Consider the following 21,394-nt stretch of genomic DNA (forward strand, 5'->3'; position numbering starts at 1 on the left):
TGGAAATTCAGGAAATTGCCCGATCCATCACAAAATCAAGGTGGAGACCGACTTTCCGCCTCCAGCCCAGAGAGCACATGGGTTCTGACACATTTGCGTGGTATTTTACAGTTTACAGCACTTTTTTTTTTACTCCGGTTATCTCATTAAGCCTAGTAAAGAAGGCATTTATGTGATCTTCATTCTCCATTTGAAAGAAAAATGAGTTTCAATTTATGCCTCGCCTACAATCCTAGTTAGAACTGTGGTAATACAACTTTTGAGTTTGAATTGCTAATTTTTTCCATTGACCCCCATAGAACCTGAGAAATGGCTCCAGTTTAAATTAGAAATAGAAACAAAAGGTAAGCAGATAAAAACAAAGGACAACATAGGGATAATAATTAAGTGGTGAGTCACTGTCTTCAACTTAATCCAGTTAATGTCTAAGGAGACTAGATCAGTTACCCATGGCTTCTGCAGGAAATTTCTACCTGGGATTAACTTACAACAATTAGAGATGGTTGGGAGGGGGTCTTTAAATTTTAACTTCTGATGTCCTTCCGCATTCCAGAAGAGAAGATAAAGATCAGGGAAGAGAGAAAACTTAAATCTCAAGTCTTTAGGGAGATGCATGCTCATCCTTAATAACACCTTGGATGGAGATATTAACAGTTTACCTGTGCCACGTGGATCACCAGCATTCCCTTAATTTTAATGATGTCAGTTCCTTAATTTGAACACCAATCCTTTAATATGAAATTATAGGGAAAGCATTAAGCATTCACCACCTTTCCAGAATGAAACATATGTCATTGTAACTCCAAAGCCCTACTTAATGAGGGAAAGCTCTTCTTTTCAGAATTATGCCAGTTAAAATGCAGAAAGAATGATAAAAATAAGCAAGCAACAAAACAAAATTATTATTTGGAAACCCTTAATTTAATCATCAGTTCAAGCAAAGATCATCACTAGATGCTAAAATCATTTGGTGGAAGGTTGGTGGACAAGGGGACAGGAACATAAAGGCAAATTATCACCTCACAGCTTGCTAATTTCTCATAAGGGGAAAAACATAGCTTGACAGACATGATGCAGCTGTCATTGTCTTAATACTGCAGTAGCAGAGCAATAACCAGACAGCACTTGTGTCCTGATGGTATATAATACGACATGTTTGACTTTATTTATGAAGTATCCTTGTTAAATAATGTTTAATTTGTCAACAATAACAACGCAAATAATCATTAAAAAAAAAAAAGAGCAAAGGATCTGAGTAGACATTTCTCCAAAGATATACAAATGGCCATTAAGCACAAGAAAAGATGTTCACATCATTAGCCATCAGGAAAATGCACTTCAAGAACAAAATGAGATACCATTTCACATCCACCAGGATGGCTAGAATCAAAAAGTCAGATATTCAGAAGTGTTGACAAGGATGTAGAGAAACTGGAGTCTGTATACATTGTAGGTAGGAACATAAAATGGTGTGGTCACTTTGGAAAACAGTTTGATTGTTTCTCAAAATCTTAAGAAGAGTCGCCATATGTCCCAGCAATTCTACTCCTAGGTATAATACCCAAGAGAGTCAAAAGAAAGCAGATGTACACACAAACACTTGCAAGCAAGCATGCATAGCAGCTTTGTTCGCAATAGTCCAAAAGGAGAAACAACCTGAACGTCTGTTAACTTATGAATAGACAAATCCAACAACAAAACATTCAGCTGTGAAAGAATGAAGCACGCTAAAACATGGATGAATATTGAAAACATTATGCCAAGTGAAAGAGGCCAGTACAAAAGGTCATATATTGTATGATTCCATTTATGTGAAATGTCCAGAACAGGCAAATCCTGTTTTAGTGATTAGTGATTGCTAGGGATTGGGGGCAGGAAGGGACAATGGGAATTGACTGCTAAAGAGTATGTGGTTTAGGAACAATCAAAATAATCTAGAGTTAGGTAATGGTAATGGTTGCAAAACTCTCTGAATCAAACAAGTAATTTTATGGTATGTGAATTATGATGGCGGCTTAGAGTAGAAAATTTGGGATGGAGGCAGCACAAGACCAGAAACTGGAGATGGGGATAGAAATGATGAATATACTTGTAAAAACCAGCTACAGAAATGAAAAATCCTCAGAGCAGCCCAAAAGTGGGGATATGGGAATTGTCAGTCATTACAAATGATTGCTACAGAAAAATTCTTAGGTGTGAACCAGAGGTGGGACATAGAGATTGAAGGCCATTAGAGAATCTCCAGTCCTGACAGCTTAACCCAATCAGACCCTAGAAGTGATTGATATAACAACAGATAAATTTCCACAATGGAAATGAACCTCTCTCCTGCAAAGGAACACTATATTAGAACAACTTCTGCCCTAGCAAAATGCAGCTCTGGTCCCCAAGACTGCCTGCCTGTGTCCATGTAGGCAGCCCTTTCAACAAATCTGTCCCTTTCAAACCCAGATCTCAGCCCACCTGTGTCTACAAGGTGTTTTCTTATCTCTTTTTTAATAAACCTGCCCTTCTGAATATAATCTTCATCTGCCTCTGTCTGTGCAAATGCCTTCTTCTCCTTGGCAAACTGAAACGGGAGTACTGATGAAACTTTTCTCAGAGGTAACCCAAGGACCCCACTTGTTGAAACCCAACATCTCATCAGAACCCCATTGAATTATATCTCAATTAAGCTGTTTTAATTAAGCTTGATTAAAAAATCAAGAGGGATGTATAGTTACATTTGTTTGTATATTTGAGAATCTCTGCAAGGAGATAAGAAATTTATGAACAGTGATTGTTCTGAGGGGGGAATTACTGGGCTGGAGGCCACGATAGGAAGGAAACTTCGGTTTTTACAAGGTTTTTTTTTCTTTTTTTTTAAAAATCCATTTGCCTGTATTAATTATTCCCAAATTAAACATAAAATTCCATGCTTTGAATAGAAAAAAAAATTTAATTTGAATATTTTCAAGATGACCACTTTTCAGGAAATACAAAAATAGAATAACCAGTCAATCTGCATCATGAAGAAATAGTGCAAGGCAGACAGTGGGACATTCTACAGGATAATAGACAGTGGTTCTTAAATTGATGAGTCAAAATGGGAGGGTTTTGTTCAGGATTAAAACAGACTTAAGAGAACTGCCAAATGTAGTAACTGGTTGTTCTTTGGATCCCAGTCTGCATACATCTAGCTAGAAAGGTCAGCTTTGGTAATTTTTAAATGTCATTTTTACATTAGACAATCTGAACTGTACTGTACATAAATTGGTAATAGAAAATCATTACTGACTTTATTATATGCAAGAATAGTATGCTGGTTATGTAGGGAAATGCTCTTTTTTTTAAGATCCATACTAAGATATTTAATGAATAATATAAAAACTGTAATTTACTTTAAACACATCAGCAGAGGGAAATTGATGAAACAAATATGGCAAATGCTAACAACCCTTACATATAGGTGAAGTGTCTCTAGGTATCTGTGATAATATTTTCTGTGTGTATTTAACAAACACTTATAATTGAAAAAAAAATTTAAGTAAAGAAATTTACCTGAGACCAAATGTTAAAGAGACCTGTCTCTTAGGAATTAAGAACCAACTCTTTTCTCACAAGCAATCTAGTTTAAGTTTTATGTGAGTGGTGAGTGTTACCAACTGAGGGACCTTTGCTGTTTTATTTGTTTTTTTTTAATGCGTCTGTGTTACAATTGTTGTTCTCCTTACTATTTGTATTATCATTTCCACCTGGTGATTTGTATTATCATTTTCATTTGTCTCAAGGTATTTCTTTTTTTTTTTTTTTTCCTCGCTCCCCACCATACAGATTCACTTGTGTACTTACTTTCCCCTTGGGGAGATGGCTTCTCTCATTTATAGTTGCTACTTGGCAGGTTTAGTTCTCAGCATTCTTTTCACCTTACATAGATTCCTCAGGTAACCTCATCAATACCTAGAGCTTTATCCACTCATGCTGCTGACTCATGTCTCTGTCCCTAAGCTGTTATGTTTTCAGGTGTGCCAGGTTCATGTACTGAAGCGCATGCCCCTCAAACTCAGCATGTCTGACATTGAACCTTTATTCTGATATCAAAACCTGTTCTTTGCTGTTTTTATTTCAGTTACTGGCACTATCAGCCATTACTAACATAAGTCAAAAAACCTTGGAGTTATTTAATCAGTAATTAAATCCTATTAGTTGCTATGAAGCAGTTCCAAAATCCACCCCCTTACTTTGGTCACCAGTGACACTGTCTTACAATACCGTAAGTTTTCCCTGAACAACTTAAAGTATTCTTTTTTTTTTTTAAATAATAAATTTTATTTTTATATTCCCCATACAATTGCAGCCCCCCCATTCTGACCCCAATCCCTCCCCTCCCGCCCCCGCCCCCCTAAAAGTGTCTCTGGTTCATAGTTTTTTGTTGATTTTGATTTTCACTTTCTTATAGTTATTCATTTTCCTGGTCCCTTATTTAAGTTTTCTAGATTCCTGCTATGTCTCAAGGTATTTCTTAATTTCTGCTTTGCTTTCCTCTTTTTCTAATTGCTACTAAGCAGCATATTGTTTAGTCTCCAGGTATTCATAGTTTTACCTTTTTTGCTTGTTTTTTCTTTTTTCTAGTTTTACAGGGTTGTGGTCAGAGAAGGTACTAGATATAATTTCAAACTTTGTGGTTTTATTGACAATTGATGTGTGTCCCAAGATATGTTCTAATCTTGAAAATATTCCATGTACAATTGAGAAACTGTATGCAGCAGCTTTTGGATGAAGGGTTTTCTATAGGAGTATGTTATATCTATTTATCTATTTGGTGTAGCTCTTTCTTAAAAGTGGTTCTTTCCTTATTTATTCTTTGTCTTGTTGATCTGTCCATTATTGTAAGTAGGGTATTAAGGTCCCCTAGTATTATTATTATTGTTGTTATCAATATCTCTCGTTGGTTCTGTTACTGCCCTGCATATCTCAGTGCCCCATCATTTGGTACATATATATTTAAGTGTTATTTCTCCTTGTATTACACCCTTAATCATAATATAATGCACTTCTTTATCTCTTATTACCTTTCTTAATTGAAAGTCTATTTAATCAGAGATAAGCATAGCTGTTTCTGATTTTTTTTTTTATTTATACAAGCACTGGGTACAGTCAGAAGCGTGGGAGGGTGAGAGAATTCACCAGAGCCAGAGCAAGGAGCAGAGCAGGCAGAAGGACCGAAGTACACTGCTGAGGGGAGCAGTGGGCGGCAGGAGAGGTCTGCGCGCCATGCGGGACCCCCCCTCCAGTGGCTGGGGAGCAGCCGGGGATCGAACCGGCGCTACAGAGGCTGCGGGCAGCTTCGCAACCCAGCGCTCAACCGCTGCGCCACCGGGGAGGCCCTGTTTCTGATTTTTGTTGTTGTATAACTGTCATCCAACATTTAAGTCCATGCTTGTCTTTACTGGTAAGGTGAGTTACCTGTAAACACCAAAAGGTTGGATTTTGTTCTGAAATCCACTCAACCACTCTATATCTTTTCACTGATGAATTCGGGCCACTTATGTTTAAGGTAATTATTTCGATATATGTACTTGTTGACATTTTGTTGTCTTGGCTTATCTTGTCTTTTTTTTTTTTTTGAGGATTTCCTATTATGATTTGTTTAAGTTCCATTTCCACTGTTTTATGTGTTACTTGTATTATTTTTTACTTCAGGTTCTACTGAGATCAGTATGTTATTAGTATATGATGTTCTACTGAGATTAGTATATATTAGTATATGTTACTGGTGGACTGTCTGGTCTCTGACTGGCTTTAGTAGGCCACATCACTACTGCTCCTTCTTTGTGTTAAGTAATTTAGGTGTCTGTTGCCTTGATAGTCACTGTTCTGTTGCTTTATAATAAGCCCTTTAGGATATCTCTCATGTGGCTTGGTGTTGATAATTCTTTTAGTTTTTGCTTTTCAGTGAAGCTCCTTAGCTTCTTCTATTTTGATTGTTAAGTATGCGAAGTAAAGGGTTTTGAATTGAAAGTCTTTTTAAGTATTTTAAATATCTCTTTTCAGTCCCTTCATGTTTGCAGTGTTTCTGCTAAAAAAAAATCTGCTGACAATCTGATTGGTGTTCCCTCAAAGATTACCCTTTTCTTTCTCTAGATATTTTTAACATTCTCTCCTTGTTACTAGTTCTCCATAGCCTTATTATGTCTGTGTGTCATGGTGTCTGTCTATCTGGTATGATTTTTGTTTGGAGCTCTTTGGGTTTCTTAGATCACAACTTCTGGATCATTTCTCAGAGCAGAATGGTTTTCAGTGATTGTTTCTTTAAATAGGTTTTGTATGCCTTTCTCTTTTTGGGATCTCCAAGATATGGATATTCTTACTCTTTAAGTTGTCCTAAAGAGCTCCTATACCGTTTTCATTTTCTTGACCTTGTTCTATTGTGTTCTTCAACATTGTGTTTTTGAGCTCATTAATTCTCTCTATTGCTTCTGTCTGTCTGCTATTGAGGCCCTCAATTGTATTTTTGAAGTCAGACACTGTGGTTCATAACTCCATTATTTCTGAACTTAGCTGCCTCATGCCTTCATTATCTTTATTATGTTATTGTTTTACATCCTGATTTTTTTTTAAAGTTCCATCAGCATTGCCAGGATTATTGCCAGAATTTCCCTCTGTCATGCTCTGCAGTGTTCAGGGCTCTTTCATGGTTTTTGAAAATTTGTTTTTGTTCTGACATTTGCACTGTGTTCCTTTGTCTCCTCATTTCTGATTTTGTATGGGTTTTAGTAGGGGCAGACTTTCAATTGTTGTTTTTCACCTGCTGGAATAGTTGGGGGAGGGGTACCAGCATGGGGTAGTAGGTATAAAAAAGGACTGGGGCAACAGGCATCAAAGGATCACCTCAAGTAGACTGAGGACATCTGAACTTACTCTTGCAAAACATTTCTTTGTGGGGAGGTGGAGGATAACAGGTGTCTTGGATCTCTCAGCCTGGGGTGTGTGCTGGCAGGTGTTCTGAATAGCTCCACCTGAGATTCAGCAGTAGCCTCTTCTACAGTGAAGTTCAGGTGCCCTGACCCAATTCAGGCTAGCTGTTCTGTTATGAGCCTCAGACTCAAGCCAGTAGTATTCACTTTGTACCCCCACCTCTGTAGTTCTCCAGCAATGCACCTTCCATCCTAGGTGCCTGCTCATGCATCCCCTTATCCAGTGTAGGAGCAGGTCTTAGGAGCCCAATATTGGTATGTTCCCAATAGCTGTAGGAGGCTCTGCACCACAATCACTGTTCCCTCTGGTGAGTTTACTGTCCTGTTATCACTCTCAATAGAGTTCACTTAAAGATTTTCCTACCCCTTTCCATAGGGTTGATGTTCCTATTGTGTAGAGTGGTAGTCAATTTTTCCCTAAGGGAGTAGTCAAACCCTCTTACGGGGTTTTTTTTTGTTTTGTTTTGTTTTGTTTTTTACTTTATTTTATATCAGTTTTGCCATGTGTGTTTGGAAGAGGCGAGCCAAGCATCGTCATTCTGCCACCATCTTGCCAGAGTCCTCATCTTTTTGGCCCATCAGCAGCCTTTAATGTGTGATTCACTCTTTCTTCCTGGATATACTTTCTTCCCTTGGCTTCCATGATTCTACTCTCACTTGATTTTCCTTTAACCTCACTGGCCACCCCTTTCTAGTATCCATTTCTGGCTTTTCCTCTTTTCCTTGACCAGTTGGAGCCTCCCTTGGATCTCCATATTCCCTTGGTTGATTTCATTTAGTTCTCTCTTCTCATCGATGTGCCAATAATTCCCAAACTTATAGCCAAAGTTCAGGCTTTTCTTCTAAATTTCAGACTCGTATATTCAACTGTGCCACCACATCCTTGATGCTTACCAAGTATTTGGTAAGTATTTGTGTGAACAAATAATGAAGGGAGGGTGTGAAAATATTCATAAGGTCCACTAATAAGGAAAAGCAAGTGGCAGTGAAAGCAGGCAAGGAAAGAAGAGAGGTAATTAGAGAGATTAACTGGACGGAGGCAGGGAGAAGGTTCGAGGCAGGGAGAAGGTCAGGATAGAGGTGTACACTCTTTGTGCTACTAAGTGTATCCTTTTATCACTTTTATGGCATGAAGGATTTTTATTTCCAAAATAAACTGAACTTAATTTAATAACAACTAATTCATTCCTCCATTTTTATATATCATGACATAATTTAATATGCAATAAAATTCTGTTCTAGACATCATTCTATTGGTCTACATGGTCAATAAGAGTCTCTGATCTGCATGAGGTTACCATCAATAAAGAAACTGAGATGATAAAATTCCAGCCAAAAGAAAAAAAAAAAAGGTTTTTGTTGTTTTGTATAACCTTGTTACGGTTTTGAAGAACTCCGACCCAAGGAGTTTGGCTTACTGGACAAGGTAATAGAGTTCATGTGAAATGACTGATTGCTCAGTGAGATGACTGAGTAGATTTCTATATTGGCCCTCTGCCTACTCATTACTCAGACACATGCACAATAAATATTTATTGTTATATATCACTGTTTCTGTGATTGTTACATGGCAAAAGCTAACTGATGCATTCTGTCTCCTCACCCCACTGCTTATCTGACAGAAACCTCCTATTCCAAAAGAATTGCTTTTATCCCAGCCCATGCCAAGCTTCTTCTCATCCTCATGCATTTGCCTCTACAGTACCTCCCACCTAGAATGGCTTCTCCATTTACCCTAAACCTGCCAAAATTGGATGTGTCTCGCTGTAAAGTCTTCCCTCACTACTCTCACCCACTACCATGTTTTAGGCTTAATGCTTAAAAATACTGTAAGTCGGGCACAAATTTGTGTTGGAATCCTAGCTTGAGCATTTAACTGATGGTATGACTTTGTGTTATTATTTCTTCATCTGAAAAAAGGAGAGAGTTGTTTTGAGGATAAAATAAAACTATCAAGTCCCTGTCATATGTACACATACTCATCCAATACTTGTTTTTATAATTGGTGGCTCTTCCTTTTATTTTCCTAGTCTAGTGCCCAGAATATTACAGAAACATTTGGTTCATGCTCACACTCCCTGACAATTTACATTCTCACTCAGGGTCCTGTGAGCATATACACTCCTCAAAAGAGCATTTACACTCCCAGTTCTTGTATGCATAAATGAATAAATCAATCTTTAAAAAAAAGAGCTTTTATACACCTAAGGTAGTGGACAGGTTCCCCCTTCAGCTCCTAGGAATGCAGCCCTTGCTGGTTAAGCTCAGCAGTCAGTTCTCTTTGAGGATTGCCTCCACTGAAAAAACTTCCTCACCAAAAGTCACACCTCCTTCCAGGGCCCTTACTCAAAGACCAATCACATGGCACAGAGGGCAATCTGAAATGCCACCCTACCTTCAGAGCTCTCAGCTGAGAACTTCGTTGGGACTGCCCTGCAGCTCAGCTTCTCCCACTGTTCAACCCTTCTTCATATATCTCCCCTCATAGGTGTGGATCTGAAGTGTGCACTTTAATGAAATACCCTGCCTCACACTAATTTCCATCTCAGAAGGCTTCCTGAGAACCCAACATATAGCAGAAATTTAAGATCCAAGGAGGAATTCTGGAATTCCTTCTCTTTGAAATGAAGATTAAACCCAAATAGAACATAAAGTATCATTTGTCAGGAATAATTTTTAGGTCTAGATTTTCTAGGTCTTTAGAATATTTTGTATTTGGTCCAATGCCATAAGTAAAGGAGGGAAGGAAGGAGACCCCAAACTCAACAGAGGTTCTTAACACAGGGTCCAATGATCAATCTATAGGAGTTCATGAATAGAATTGGAAAAAAGAAATCCATTTTTATTTCCAGTTATTCCTAATTGATATTTAGCATTCCCTTCCATTTTTATATAGTCAAGAATACAGAAGTACTAATGAACTTGCCACTAGTAGAACTCACAGATATCCTCATATCACACTGTAATCACTGCAGATATCTCCAAATACTGTTTACAATCCTCATGATTTTGAAATTTCAAAAACTAGCTGTCCTACCATAGGCTCCACTGCTGTGCTTTGCTAGTTAATGTGGTTAAAAATAAACACATTTATTACTCCATAGATTTCTGCTTTAATATTTTTATCTGCCTTTCAGCATAATTTACTTCCTTGCCAATCCTGTGGATTTTAATTAATACATTTAAAAATATTTTAAAATACTTTTAAGAAAAGGTCTTTTAGACAAATTAGTGGTTACCAGAGGGAAGGAGGGCAATTCTGTGGTGAAAGATAGAACTGAATTTTGACTGAACTTAAGGTAGTACAGACACATGCTGATGTACAGTGAGGCACACCCAACCAGAAACTAATAAAACATTACAATGCAAAGTTACTTCGATTAAAAAACAAAACAAAACACCTTAGGGGACTCCCTGGTGGCACAAGGGGCTAGAACGCAGCCTATGAAGCTGTCTGCAGCCACTGCAGCATGAGTTCGATCCCGGCCAGGGTGCTACCTACATGGCACAGCAGACCTCTCCAGTCTCGCCAGCTGCTCCTCTCAGTCTACCTGTTCTGCTCCCCACTCTGTCTCTGGTAAGTCTTCTCACACCGCCCCCCACACACACCTCTGGCCTGTACCCCAGTTCTTGTATGAATAAATAAATAAATCCTTAAAAATATACCTTAAATAAAAGGGGAGAATTCAGTCTTCACCAGACTGTCCAAGAGGCGCGCGGGTGTGTGTGTGTGTGTGTGTGTGTGTGTGTGTGTGTGTGTGTGTGTTTGTGTACCAACAAGGGCCTGGCTCGCCGTGGGTCAAAACTTTAAGGACCCATTCTTTTTAGGCAGAGCAGACAATCTCCACGTGGGTGTCGTCCGAGGCCAGTCTGCCCCAGCCAGACTACTTAGCTCAGCCATTTCACCGCGAGGACAGACTCCAGCCGCTGTTTGTGTAGCTGCCCCCACTTCTGGAATGCGCACAGCTTTATATGAAATCCACATGGTGCGGGGCTGGGAAGGCGGCGCACGAAAGGACTTCCAGTTGACAGCGTCCTTCGGTCAGCCTGGTTCTGAGAAGGCTCCAGAGAGCTAAAGGTCACCTGGCCTCGTTCCCCATTCGCCGCACTCCCTCCCCCTCACCCCCCACTGGTGACAGTGTTCGGATACAGGAAATTGGATCACCGGGACACTTTGCTTCCCCGGTCCTGAACTCTGGACTGAAAGGCGCTCAGTCAGAGACAGAACGACTGCTGGAAACAGCTGGAGTCCACACACACGAATGCAGGGTCTGTCGGATAAATTCCCCCCGGGGAGCGTGCGGATGGGCCGCCTTTTTCCAGCCCCGGCACCCACAGGATTCCCAGGACCCGCACGCCGACTGCACCCCGGCTCTGGTCATGCCTGCAGAGGTTGCGCGCACCCGCCTGGCTCCCTCTGGGCCGGGTCTCATAGCCAAAGTTTCGGGACAAAGGCGGGACGCGAACCGACCTCCACGCGCGATGTTGCCCGTGGCGGCCGGGAGGAACCTCTGCCCGCGGTCTCCGGGTCTCCGTGGCCCGCGGTCCCAGGTCCCAGCGTCCTGCAGGGCGCGCGCGCGCGCGACCGCGCAGACGGGGCGGACTCCCCAGACCCGAGTGCTTCTCAGGCGACAGTGACCTGGCGGTGGGCACTTGGGCTTGCAGACCCAGCGCGGAGCCCACTTGGGCTTGCAGACCCAGCGCGGAGCCCCTCGGGCTTGCAGACCCAGCGCGACACTCCGCGCACCCGCGGCCAGCGGGTCCGGGTCCCCGCCCACGACGCCCACGTCCGTCCGGCTCCTCCGGCGCCCCCGGCCCGCCCGGGCCTTCCTTCCGACGCCCGCGCAGCCCCGCACACCCTCCCCTACTCCCCTCCCGCCGCATGTCCCCACCTCCTTCCCCGGGTGGACTCACGTAGATTGAGTAGATGTCGGATTTGCCGAATAATTGGAGCGCCCCGCTCAGCTCTAGGGCAGGGGAGACCTGGTCGTCCCCGGCCTCCAGCTCCACGTCCCCTACTTCGGGGCCGAAGGGAAAGAGCCCCTGGCGGCTTAAACAGCTCCCGGGCCCCGCCAGCAGCATCTGCAACAGCAGAGCCCACGTCCACGCTGCCCCGCTCCGGCGGATTGCGGTCAACATGGTCCCCAGCTGCTGTCCCGCAAACCCCGCGGCTCGGCTGCCCGAGACTGAGGAAGGCGGAGATGTAACCGGACGCCCCTCGGCAGCCCCTCCACCTCTCCCGCCTCCCGACGTTCTAACCCCGGGAAATAGGGGTGGAGAGCCGAGGGGAGATGCGGAGCGCCCCGCCCCGTCCACAGGGCGCGCCGCTGAGGCTGTCCAATGACCAAGAGGGGGAGGGCGAGGGGCGACGAGGAATCCCCCAGGCGGTCGTGAAGCATCGCCCTAGTTCCCTCAGGGCAGTGGGCGCTGGTGGCAGCGATTCCTGAAACCAACTCGGTTTCCCCTGAACGCCCCTCCGGGAGCTGGGAGCGCAGCGCCAGGCTCTGCACCATTGTCCTCTGGTCTGGGCTAATTCGTGGAGAGGACGCGGAAATGCTCTGGATTCGGGAACACAGCCACCCCAGTGCTGCCTCCCATCCGGTGGGCAGGCTTGCAGGGTCAGACTCTGGGAGGAAGAGGGGGTAGGTGTTGGGACTTTAGCAGGAAGGCACCGGGCCTGGAGCATGGCAATTAACTCAACCTTCTACTCTTCCCACTTTGAGTGATGTGTTCATGTGGAACTTTGACCTGAAATAGGGTCTCACCCTCCAAGACAAAGTCAGGAGTATGGAACGAAATGCAATGTTAAGTGGGGTTTCCACTTAAGGACAGGGATGCTGGCATAATTGCCAAGGACAGCTTCGTGTGGGATGGAGCCGGGAATCAAACCAGGTGTTCTGGAAAGGATGCAATTTCATCAGGTAGCTGGAAAGGGAAGCTGTAAAATGGAGGCTGGGGGTGTTAGTTGTGCGTGGATTCAAGGTACCATTCCCCAGCTGGGCGTGTGGAAAAGGGCTGTTCCAAGCAAAAATTTTAATACCAAACCTAAGAATTTGAACTCTCACCAACAGAGAAACACTATTGAGAGTGCTTAACAAAGGGAGATAAGCGATTTAAGTTGCACTCTAAATAATCAGTTGATCATTAATTTGAAAGTAAAGATGGGGAATTCATCAGAGACCTGTTGAAAAGGGGAGAAAATAGAGGAAAGAAAAGAAAAGGTGAAAATTGAGATGAAGAGATGTTGCAGTGGTAGAAGGAATATGAATTTGCTATCAGAGAGAAAGGATTTTTAAATTGGGTGCCTGCAAGACTGGAAAATTAGTGCTGTCTTATGAAGCCAGGGAAGAGGAGCTGGGGCAGTGGGAATTGGATTTATGTTTGGTGTCAGAGGAGTCAACAGGGCATCCCCATTGCCTGTTGCCAGCTACAATTAAGGCCCAAACACCGAGCTTGGAATAATTCTAGTACACAGCCAGTTCTGTCTAGTACTTAGGAGCATGAGTAGGTTTGAAGAAAAAGCCAAGGAAACACAACTTCCAAAGGGTTTTCTCTACTTACGACATCTCATCTTTCCTTTAAATTCATTAACCTTCGGAGATCACATTTATCAAGTTTCTACAGGGACTAGTCTGTTTTGCAATCATATTTATCTTAGGAGACAAAGATCATCCCCATTTTAGAGAAGAGAGGCATAGAGACCCAGGAGATTTAAATCACTTTGTTAAAGGTCACACCACCAGAAGCCTGCACAAGACCCAGTTATCCAGCTCCAGGCACCGCACTCTTTAACCACTGTTAAGCAGTCTTTGTTTTGCTACATTTTTCCTCTTGTTGTTAGACTGCCTTATACTGCTTGCAGTCTGTTGCCAAATCTCTTGATTTTTCCTGAGTTGAAATGCTCCTAGACCCTAATACACCCCAGAAGCATTCCTGACTCTACCTGGGGTGATAGGTGGCCTCAACTCACACCATCCTTCCCTGGGCTGCTGGGCTCTGGTCCTGACCATCCCCGCAGCCCGGAACTCAGTACAGAGGCTCTTCGTAGTCTTCTGTGCTCACCAGCACACGTCAGTCCCCAAACTCCCAGCCTGTGCAATCCTAGCCTTTCCTACCTGTACCTCAGGCTCTCCTCCTTCAAACCCTGTCCCACCTTTTGTCACATTAGAGGTCTCAAGCTCTCGCCTGTGCCTGGAATGCTGTCACCCCTCTCATGCATTCTCTTCCTTTTTGGTACTCAGACGCTTTTGAACTCCTATTGGTTCATGGAATTTTCCTTGGCTACTGCAGGAGCAAGAACAGCTCTCCACTGCTGGTTCAGAGCAGCGCCTGGATCCAGTCTATCTGAGGTCTGGGCTTCACTCCATTTACCAGCCCATATACTTGGACAGATTTCTAAATCTCAGTCTCCCCTCATGTGCGTATATTCATACCTACCATCAAAGGATTGGTAGAATTAAATAAAGTGATACATGAAATGTTCCTAGCTGACAGCTGGGTACACAGTTAGTGCTTATTACATTAAGCCAACATTATATCTCTGATTTTTGTGATTCTTATGACTATATTTACTAAGGTCCTACCATCAGTCAGACACTGTTAGGAATATGAAGTACAAGACCATGAAGACATCATCCCTTTTGCATCCATTGGAGAAACAGACATAACAGTTACTTGGTGGCTGTTTAACAGATACACATAAGGCAGTGATAGACACAGATTATGGAATGCCTGCTCCTGTTAGATGTTTAATAGAGCATCAAATTTTATACTAGTAATCTTTGCACAGCTAGTTGTTTATAGTAAGTTTGGGGAAGTGAGGTTTGCACAGTTTAGCTAATATGGCCATTTTCATAGTTTGCAAGGGAGCCAGGGTTTGAATCCCAGTGTATCAGAAATCAAAGCTATTATTTTTTTCTTCTATACCCTCTTGTCTTTCTGTAGGAGAGGGTTCTTTCTCAAATTCTAACGACAAGATATATTTGCTGTTATTTATACAGAATATTTATCCTCTAATTACAAATGCTTCTGTTCCCTGATTTCATCACAATGGTCTTGGTTGAGAAAGTCTAGTATATACTGTAAACTATCTGTCCCTTCCTATTTATAGCTCTACCCTCCCTGCACATTTGCTCCGTGCGTGCTTAGGGGACGTGATATCTATACTGTGCCTCCTATGAGGACAATGTGGGCCATGTGCCAGTCACTCCTTGAGAATTTATACTTTCAAGATACATCGAGTGTGCAATCACCATCCTCATCACAGAATTCTTAACTTTATATTGTGATCTGGTCATTTTCAAAGTGTATGTAATAAGTAGGTATATCCCTTGATTCGATACATGGTTTTTTTCTCCAGAGATACGCTCTTTGGGGGGCTCTTCATATGTTCTATTTTTTTCCCCAAAGTTCACAGAGCCTACACCAATACTTCAGGCACATTAATAAAAGTTAACAGTCTGAGAAGTCAAAAGTACTTTTGATATTTGCAGGAACATATACACCCACAAATACATTACACCCCAGTTTGGTGTGTTGTTTTTTTTTAGTTTCTCCTTGTACTTTTGAGACTTTTACTCTTTCATTGACTGTTGTCACCCAGATGAGGCAGGAAGAAAAATTTAGGAAACAGGCTGTTTTTATAACAAGTGAAAGTAACATCTCTTTTGGCTTAACACACTTTTGGTTGATTCAGATAAAATTCAGGTAGTTGAGTGAGAAAATCACTCTATTGGCTAGTTTACTGAAGGGGGCAGCCATTCTAATCTGACTCTCCCCTTTGTTTAGTATATGCCACTGAGACCTCAATGTGTTAGTATTTCAATTCAATGGAATTCCTCTAGTGTGTGAATAACCTGATTGCTATTTTAAACAACTTAAGCTCAATTCTTCTATAAGTAGCATAAATTAAATGACCATCCCTGAACAAAGAATGGCACTCAAACAGAATTTGGTGCTCCATTTATTATATTTTCAAATGATATTTGGATAAAAAGTGTTTGGTTTGGAAGTGTGCCAAAATGTCAGGATAAGTTTAATCCTTCTAAGTCCTCTTTTCTGCCAGATGCTTTGCAGGTTCATTATTATCAGACCTCCAGCATTAGCTGACTGCGTCCACTTGCCTTTTGTTGTGTTGTGATAGTACTTTATCTTGACATATACTTTTTCTCTCTCTCCATGTCTCTGTTTTGCTTTCTCTCTTTACACGTGCACGCACACACACACACACACACACACGCTCTTCTCTGCACACGTGCATGCACACATGTACACATATTTTTATCTAGACCCTTTTAGGGTAAGTTACAAACTTTGCCTCTGCAAACATTAGTGTATGTTTCTAAACATAGAAACATTCTCTTACACAGTCACAATATTATTGCCAAAATTAGGAAATTAGTGTTGATGCAATACTCTAACACAACTTGCAGATCTTACTTAGAGTTCACCAAATGTCAAAACAATGTCCTGTAACAGCAAAAGAATATCCCAGATTATAAATGGCTTTCAGTTGTCATGTCCTTTTAGCTTTTTTAATGTGAAAATGTTCCTCAATCATTTTTTATCTTTCATGACCTTAATATTTTTAAGAGTACAGATCAGTTATTTCATAAATTATCTCAATTTGGGGTTATCTGACATTTTCTTTATTAGAACAGATTTTTGCCTAAATTTTGGTGGGAATACCACGAAAATGATGTCGTGTCTCTCTCAGGCATATGATGTCCTTTGGCCCTGCTGATGGTGGTTTTCACTTTGGTCACCAGGGATAGTCACAGCACCTAGATTTCTCCACTGTAAAGTTACTGTATTATTCTCTCTCTCTCTTTTTTTTTTTATTTTATGCATACAAGAGCTGGAATGTGGGCCAGAGATGGGGGTGAGGGTGAGAGGATTCACCAGAGACAGAGTGGGGAGCAGAACAGGAGGATTGACTGAAATATGCTGCTGAGGGGAGCAGCTGGCGAGACAGGAGAGGTCTGCTGGGCCATGTGGGTCAGCTCCCTGGCCAGGGATCGAACTCATGCCTCAGTGGCTGCTGATAGTTTCATAGTGCTGAAATTTAATTCCTGAGCCACCAGGGAGGCCCAGTATGTATTGTTCTTTATAATTAATATGTATGTTGTGGGTAGTTAATCTTTATGAAGGCCAGCTTGGCCTCTGCTCTCCTCTCTAATCTTCACTGAGCCCATGTGGCATTTTTCCTCTGTTCTCTTTCTTCCTTTACCTTACATTTTTCTCACCTTACCTCTTTTTTGTTTTCTTCCCCTCGGGGAGGTGATGGGCAAGGAGATAGGGACACATTTCCATTAAAGAGCTTCAGGATTTATTCAAAGTAAAGTACCATAGTTGTTGTAGTATTTCTCATTTCTCAACCATTTCATGTATTCAGCTGAGCTACTATTTTTATTGGTTCCTGCGTTGCTCTTTTTTATATGCCATTGATGAAGTTTTAGGCTGTTGTTGCTCCTCAAACATTGTCCCCATAAGCCCTCTGATTTTTATTTCTGGGGTGACTTTCAGAAATGTGTGTATTGCAAAGAGGGACCTATCACATTTTGGTAACACCAAAAGTGGTATCCAGATTTCATCAGCTCCACTTACTCGTTTCTGTCTGGTATCATTCAAGTTAGGAAAAATGTCATCTGCTAATGTCATTCTTTTATTTTTTTTTAAGATTTATTTTTTTATGCATATAAGAGCTAGGGTATAGGCCAGAGGTGTGGGGGGTGAGATGATTCACCAGAGACAGAGTGGGGAACAGAACAGGCAGATTGACTGAAATACACTGCTGAGGGGAGCAGTGGGTGAGTCAGGAGAGGTCTGCTGCACCATGTGGGTAGCTCTCTGGCTGGCTGGGGATTGAACTCGTGCTGCAGAGGTTGCAGATAGCTTCACAGTGCTGTGCTTAACCCCTTGCACCACCAGGGAGGCCCCCTGCTAATGTCATTTTTGAGAGTGACGAATTTAGGCCACTGTGGGACTGAAGGGAACCTGACTGATTTGTCCTCTTTGGGCTAACGTGGTTTCCCACAGAAGGCCTGGGACTTTTCCTTCCAGATTCTTCTCTAATTATCATGCCTGTTCCACATCTCTCAGGAAGGGACTCTAGCCCAAAGCTTCCTGTCTGCTGGAAACTACACACAGTCATCCATTTAAAAAGCAAAAATTCTCACTGGTATAAAATGGTATTTCATTGTAGTTTTGATTTGCATTTCCCTGATTACAAGTGATGTTGAACATTTTTCATATGCCTGTTGGCCATTTGCGTTTACTCTTTGGAGAAGTTTCTTTTTAGCTCTTCTGCCCATTTTTTGACTGGATTATTTTCTTTGTTTTTGTTGAGTCTTATCAGCTCTTTGTAGATTTTTGTGATCAGTCCTTTATCATTAGTTGTATGCAAAAATTTTCTCCCAGTCACTTTTGCTGTGCAGAAGCTCTTTAATTTGATGTAGTCCCAGCTGTTTATCTTTGCCTTCACTATCACTGCTTTGTGTCTATACAGATGTCTTTGAGATGCATGTCATGTAGTGTTTCGCCTCTATTTCCTTCTATGTATTTTATGGTTTCAGGTCTTATGTCTAGTACTTTAATCCATTTTGAGTTGGTTTTTGTGCATGGTATAAGGTAGTAGTCAAGCTTCATTCTTCTGCATGTAGTGACCCAGTTTTCCCATCACCATTTATTGAACAAACTTTCTTTGCTCCAGTGCATATTCTTTGCTCCTTTGGCAAAGATCAGTTGACCATAAATCTGTGGGTTTATTTCTGGATTTTCTTTTCAGTTCCATTGGTCCGTGTGTTTGCTCTTGTTCCAATACCATGCAGTTTTGATAATTATGGCTTTGTAGTATAGTTTCAAGTCTGGGAGTGTGATCTTACAATACTGAGAATGGCACATATTAAAAAAACTAGCAACAACAAATGTTGGTGAGGTTGTGAAGAAAAAGGAACTCTCCTGCATTGCTGGTGGGAGTGCATACTGGTCCAACCACTATGGAGAGCTGTGTGGAGATTTCTTAACCTACTAAAGATAGAGCTTCCATATGATCCAGAGACTCCACTCCTAGGTATTTACCCAAATGACACAGAAACATTAATTCCAAAGGGCACCTGCATCCCTATGTTTACAGCAGCACTATTTACAATAACTAAGCTATGCAAACAACCCAAATGCCCAAAAAATAGATGACTGGATCAAGATGTGGTACATATACACAATGGAATATTATTCAGCAATCAAAAAAGATAAACACATGCAGTTTGCAGCAACATGGATGGAGCTAGAGGGATCATGCTCCGTGAAATAAGTCAGAAAGAAAAAGAAAAATATTGGATGGTCTCATTCTCACTCATAGCAGGAATTTAGAAAACCTAAATAAGGGACCAGGAAAAAGACTAATTAATACAAAGTAAAAATCAAAATCAACAAGAAACTATAAACTAGAGACACACTACAGGGCGGGGGAGGGCTGGGGAGAGGAAGGAGTAGAGTCAAAATAATGGGGGGTGCAATTGTATGGGGAATATAACCAAAATGAAAATGCATACATTGTGCAAAAATGAAAAATGATATAAGAAGTATATAAAATAAAATATTAATTTAAAAAATAAAAATAATAAAAAAATTTAAAAAAGCAAAAATTGGGCCTCCCTAGTGGCACAAGGGGTTAAGCACCGCACTATGAAGCAATCCAAAGACTCTGCAGCACGAGTTCGATCCCTGGCCCTCCAGGGAGCAACCCACATGGCACAGCAGACCTCTCCTGTCTCGCCCACTGCTCCCCTCAGTAGTGTACTTTGGCCTATTCTATTCCCCACTCTGTCTCTGGTGAATCCTCTCACCTCCCAGACCTCTCTGCCTTGTACCCCAGCTCTTGTAATCATAAATAAATAAATCTTTAAAAAAATGAAAAGCAAAAATTACCTTCTAACAGCAATTAGTGATCCAGGGAACTCACTAGAACAAAGGGGTCATTGGAAGCCACAAGTGAACCTAAGGTGGGAGAGGTACATTAGGGACAGAATCAGAAGGATGCTAAATGTTCCCAGGGAAAGTGGGAGTTCTGTCCAAAGTGAGGACTTTGATGCAGAGATCACATGCAACTTAGGGACAACTGGAATAAGCACCAAGGAGAATTTTAAAGGGAATTGTTACCCAGTAGTCCCGATATTGAATGGGTTGTGTGGCTGGGGTCCTCACCCACGCGCTTACAAGGTACTTATTAATACTCCACTACAGGCACACACAAAAGGTTAATAAAAGGTTTATTTACAAGGGAAAAGGAAATAAGGAAAATGTACAACTCAAGGAGAAAATAGGGAAATAAAGTCTTCAATGCATCCTACCCGATCCAACTACCTGGAAACCCAAAAAGCACTCTCCGAGCTGGCCGGACACTGCAAGCTGGCGGAGAGTCAAAATGGGGGACCCCTCCAAAGCCCACGTGTCTGCCTTTATACCAACTTGGCTGCTTAACCCCACCCTCAGATCCCAGCCACCTTCCCTTTGGTGGTGATGGGATTTGGCGTTCCCAGTGTCTTTGGCTTTGGCCTGGGGTGGGGGTGGAGTCCACAAAGCCTGTATGGAATTAGCTGTAGGACATCCTTTTCCCCCTAACAGAATGACTGGCTGAAGAATATTCTGGAGCATGATTTCTCAAATCACCCACCTGCCTCATGGAAACCTACTTGGGTTGGTGGGAATGGTTTATCTGCCTTTCCAGATAAAATGTTGCTGGGTTGCAGAAAACTCCAGGGGGATCCTGTCAAGCCTCTTCTCATTAAGTCACATTTCCTGAAATGCCACTAGGTTGCAAAGCTCACATCCCATGAACATAAAAATCAGGGTCCAGGTCTAATTTCTTTCTATATAAGCAGCACTATGGGCCTCCATGGTGGCGCAAGGGTTTAAATCTCAGCACAATGAAGCTATCAGCAGCCACTGCAGCACGAGTTCAATCCCCGGGCACGGAGCTACCCACATGGCATGGCAGACCTCTCCCCTCTCGCCCGCTGCTCCCTTCAGCAGTGTATCTCAGAATATCTGCCTGTTCTGCTCCCCACTCTGTGTGTGGTGAATCTTCTTACCTCTCCACACCTCTGGCCTGCACCCCAGCTCTTGTATGCATAAATAAATAAATCTTTTTAAAAAAATAAGCAGAAATAACTTTGTTTTGTACAGGTTAACTTATAATCACATGAACAGTCACATTGCTGCTAGGTCATAGTCTGGACACAGAAAGGTGAGGTTAGGCACAGAGGGGGCTGGAAGAAATCTGGGAAAATGCCTGTCACTCCAGCTTAGAGGTTGGAGACACTGAGAGTGTTGAGTGGTGCCAAGGCTAAGCAGTGCTCTGCAAAAATTTTCCTGGCAAGATGGTTTGCCTGCAATTAGTAGATAAATTACATAAAAATGGAGTGTCTGAGGTAATAGAA

The 21,394-nt window shown here is 42.1% G+C and overlaps 1 protein-coding gene across 1 annotated transcript in view; it reads right to left on the reverse strand.

The window, feature by feature from the left end:
* Positions 1–12,095, reverse strand: part of NID1 (nidogen 1) — a gene marked incomplete at both ends in the record, with an annotated part of 69,092 nt that extends 56,997 nt beyond the window's left edge. The window contains one exon of the mRNA XM_084254034.1: positions 11,871–12,095. Coding sequence (XP_084110160.1) covers positions 11,871–12,095 — 225 coding nt within the window. The remainder of the gene's footprint in view (positions 1–11,870) is intronic.
* Between the last annotated feature and the right edge of the window lie 9,299 nt (positions 12,096–21,394).

This window comes from Talpa europaea (assembly GCF_964194135.1).
Source record: "Talpa europaea genome assembly, chromosome: 14".
Classification (NCBI taxonomy): domain Eukaryota; kingdom Metazoa; phylum Chordata; class Mammalia; order Eulipotyphla; family Talpidae; genus Talpa; species Talpa europaea.